Consider the following 4,245-nt stretch of genomic DNA (forward strand, 5'->3'; position numbering starts at 1 on the left):
GGCTCCCCGGCGCCGGGCTCCGCTCTGGAAGGGATGGCCAGGTTTTTTTTTGGGGGGGGAAGGAGGCAAGAGAGTCCCTTTTTTTTGTTTGTTTTGTTTTTCCGTTCCCCGCATCTCCAAACGCGCTTTGGTTTTGCTCCCCCGTTCCCTGGGGATGCTGGCGGTGCTTGTGGGGCGCAGCTCGGCTGCTCCCCCGGGACGGGGCGATGGAGGAGCGGGCAGCTCTGATGCGGAGGGACCGAGCCCCGCACATGCCCGTTCGTGAAGGCTGGAGGTGGTTTGGGGTCTTGGATTTTTGAGGTTGTGGGATTTTATTTTTATTATTTATTGTTATTAATTTTTTTGGCCGTTTTGAAAGAGCCCAGCAGGCCTCCGCAGCGAGCTGGGCAGAGCCCACAGCTGGGCTGCTGGGACCCTTCCCGTCCTCCCAGTCCTCCCAGTGCGGTCGCTGGGTGGCGGGTTTGAGGCAGAAATAACAGGAGAGCGGAGGAGTGTGAGGAGGGGGAGAATGGTGAGGAAAGTTGCCACTTGCAGCTCTTTAAAAAACGGTTCTTAATAGATCCTTTTTTTGGGGGGAGGGCAGCCGGGGAGCCCCTGGTGCGGGGCTGGGGGGAAGGGGAGACAGGCAGGGTCTGGGGACCAGCCCTGAGGGCCGCGCTGCCCGCACCACCCTCTGTCAGAGGTAACGTGGGGCGAGGGGGGCAAGCACAGGAGTTGATCCTGTTTGTCCCCAGTTCCCTCCGCTCCCTGCTCGTGGATCAGTCCCCATCCCGGTTTGGGGTTTCCCGTGGGCTCCGTTCCTCCTTGGCTTTGTTTTCCCGTTTCTCTCCCCGTCGTCCTCGCTCTTAGCAGGAGGGAGCAGCTTTGAAGTTGCTCCTAAGCTCTCGCCGATGGGCAGAGGAGGAGCAGAGCTCCTTCCTCTGCCCTTTTCCGGGAGCCTTGGTGGGAAATGTTTCCAATTAAAATTCCAAAATGGCTCCTCGGCGCTGTCTGGCGGCGCGGGGGGGGGAGGAGGACGAGGACGAGCCTTTTTCATGAATGGATGTGGCAGGAGCTGTCTGTCCTGCTCGGTGACCCCGCCACAACCACCGAACCCACTAACAAAGTTTCCAGGAGGCCTTTCTAATTAAACCATTTGTCAGTGTCAGATCCCGATGACTGAGCTCCCGTTTAATATCGCCTGGAAAGGAGGTAGATTGGAGGGGGTTTTGCTTCCCTGCCTCTGCCTTCCTTCTTAAACTGTTGAGCTGAGGAGCCAGAGAAAAGGACTTAGGACCCGACATGAGGGGTCCCATCCCTTCTCAAGCCTGCTGCAGTTTGGGGGAAGGACAAACCAATGGTGCTATTCTGTTGCAAAATATGTTTGTAGGGATAAAGTAGGTGTGAGGATGGCTCTGTGGCAAAGCTTATGGCCTTTTTTTCCTGCTTGAAGGTGAATTGTTTTATTACCCTGGGCTGGGTATGTGATTGTCGTTCTTGCTTTATCTTTTCAGATGGAGATACTTTTGTGCTTTTCTGTTTAGGTGGCATAATAGCTGTTGCCTAAACTGCCCCATACCCAAATTTCTGAGAAGCTAAAGAAGGCAAGATTGTCTCTTGCTATTGATTTTGTTTTGGGATGTTTCTTCTGTGTTTGAGATTTAACCCCTATTATCACAAGAAATCTCAAGCTTGGTAAGAAACTCCCTTTGGTTTTCTGGGACCTGTTTGCTCAGTAAGTCTGCCCAGGGAAGATGAAGGGAGCAGGGAGATGTCTGTCTTGGGAGAGAAGTTGAAGATACCCCAACTTTTTTCTGGCAAAGACTTGTTAAGTAACATGTATATGTGTTCAGATAGAAGGTTTTCATAGTCTGAAGACTAAGATGTTTTTACTTTTTTCTTTTTGCCTCTCCCCTTCCATCTCTCTTTTCCCCCTTCCCAGGTGGTTTTAACAAGTTTCAAACTGAATATTCAGAGCACTGCGAGACGAACCTTGACAGCTCCTCCCCCAGCAACTCTCCCCCAGCATCGGTCCTTGGCCTGGGGGGGCTCCGGATAAGCTCTGACTGCTCGGATGGTGAATCTGACCGGGAACCCAGCAGTGCCACGGAGTCAGATGGGAGCCCCATCCCTAACAATCAGCCTGCCTTTCCAGTCCAGATCCTACCTTACCTGTACCTGGGCTGTGCCAAAGATTCAACCAACTTGGATGTCCTGGGCAAATATGGCATTAAATACATCCTGAATGTGACTCCCAACCTGCCAAACATGTTTGAGCATGACGGAGAGTTCAAGTACAAGCAGATCCCCATCTCAGATCACTGGAGCCAGAACCTCTCACAGTTCTTTCCTGAGGCCATTGCTTTCATTGGTAGGTAGTTGGCAGAACATCTTTTCTCATACTCACCTCTTGGGAATGTGGCAAGCAGCTTCCCAGGGCTGTTGCTTGTCTCTGGCCTCACCTTTCTGGGGCACAGCATCTGGCACTAGTTTAGCAGCTGAGTGTCATGCTGCCAAGGTGACACTTCTGGTGCATGTCACCCTGGCTGGGTTCAGGTAGGCTTCCCCTTCCAAAATTCAGCCCCTTTACAGCACCTCAGCTGGCTTACCTGCAAGTGGTAGGACTAGTCCTGCTGCACCCATCCCTGCTGTTTCTTGCCCTTGTATGGGGATTTGCACTTGAGTGAAATGGCTGAACTGAGGAGGTGGGAAGCTCCTTTGTCTGCTTTGCTGCTCTGAGGAATGAGTGTTGATGGAAACTGCATTAATGTGACTGGTGCCAGCGATTCCTTAGACCCAAGTGTGGTTAAAATCTCAGGGGGGTTCGGGGGGATGTTTTCTTCTCCTAAGGGGATTTGCTAGTCTAGTTGTGCTCCTGCTGTAAGTTGCCTTAGCATAACTAACTCCTTGTATGGATACTTCTCCTAAGGTAAGTGTCAACACAATGAGTTAGTGATTATAATTATACTGCAGAGCTCAGCTGGAAAAACCACTGTGCAGACAGCCCCTGAGACAGCCTTGGCTTGTCAGGGGGAGGGGTGCAGGGGGCAGATCTTTTCTCTCAGGCTAGTGATGACTTTGAAAATTGCTTCTTATTCTGTGAGAAGTGTCTGTTGGACTGAATAGGGATGTACACTTCCAGCATGGCCTGGGCTGTCTGCTGGTGATGGTCATTAGCCTAACCAGTTCTGATTTATGGGGGGTGAATGGCACAGGTAGCTGTTACTGCCATTAACTATTAAAAGCCCTGTGGATTCCTATCTGGTTAAAAACACTGATGTGAAGTAAAGGTGAAGGGGTTCTTTTACCTTTGGAGTGAAATCTGCATAGCCTGTTTCAATGCTGCTTTCTTACCCCCCTGTTTTGGACCCCACTGCACACGCTTGCTTGCTGTACTGTGAGATCTGAAACAGGGCAGAGCAGTGGTAGGTCCTCAGCTGCTTTTCAGCCATCAGAAACCCTGGATCCCATTTGCTCTCCTTTGCCCCCAGCTTGTGTCCTCTAATAGCTCAATTTTGGTCAGAAGTGGCTGCTTCAGTGTGGCAGCAGGGACCCATCTGATGTCCCATTGGCACTTGCCATGTAGAACGTGGTATTAAACGTCAGGGGTGAGGTGGGGTCTCTGGCATTTGGGATCTGTCTGCTCCAGTCAGCCACTGTCTCTGAAAGCTGTGCTTGTGTTCTGCAGTTAATGACAGGAAATGGAGGATTACCTCCCTCTAAAACCAAGCACCAAGAAATTTGGTGCAGGTTGGATGAAAGGCAAAAATGTCTCAGAAAAATGTTGAACAGGGAAAGACTTGGGGGAGGTCTGGGTACGTGGGGGGTGATTGCCCACTGTACTAGAAATTCTTGCCTGGCTTTGGAAGCTGAGGCAGGAAACCTGTTGTGGCTTGGGTCTGGATTCTGTTTTGTTTGCCTCATCTTTGACCTTCTCTGTGCTTATGGTGCCCGAGTGTCTCTTACCTCTGGCTTTGCCCAACTATCCTCTTTCTCCTGCCACCTTCTTCCTCCCTGCCAAGCTCTCAGTCAAATGACTGACTTCAAATAGGGCTGCCCAGAAGTAAGCAGTGCTGGGTACTTGCGTGCATTCAGTGCTCTCAGCGGCGTGTCCCTCTTTCAGCACTAAGATGTCAATTCATAAAGGGATCACGCTGTTCCGGCTGTGCCAGAGACAATGAGTGTGTGTGTGCTTTTCAATCAGTGGCAAGGGAGGGGAAATTTCAATGCTGTTCTCACCATTTTTTTTTCCAGCCTGCATTCCTG

The 4,245-nt window shown here is 51.1% G+C and overlaps 1 protein-coding gene across 1 annotated transcript in view; it reads left to right on the forward strand.

Annotated features, from left to right (window-relative positions):
- Window positions 1-206: 206 nt before the first annotated feature.
- DUSP7 (dual specificity phosphatase 7) overlaps window positions 207-4,245 on the forward strand; it is a 7,177-nt gene continuing 3,138 nt past the window's right edge. Inside the window, exons 1-2 of the mRNA XM_009995839.1 lie at window positions 207-261; window positions 1,922-2,350. Of these exons, the coding sequence (XP_009994141.1) occupies window positions 207-261; window positions 1,922-2,350 (484 nt within the window). The remainder of the gene's footprint in view (window positions 262-1,921; window positions 2,351-4,245) is intronic.

This window comes from Chaetura pelagica, unplaced genomic scaffold, assembly GCF_000747805.2.
Source record: "Chaetura pelagica isolate M959 unplaced genomic scaffold, ChaPel_1.0 scaffold114, whole genome shotgun sequence".
Lineage (NCBI taxonomy): Eukaryota > Metazoa > Chordata > Aves > Apodiformes > Apodidae > Chaetura > Chaetura pelagica.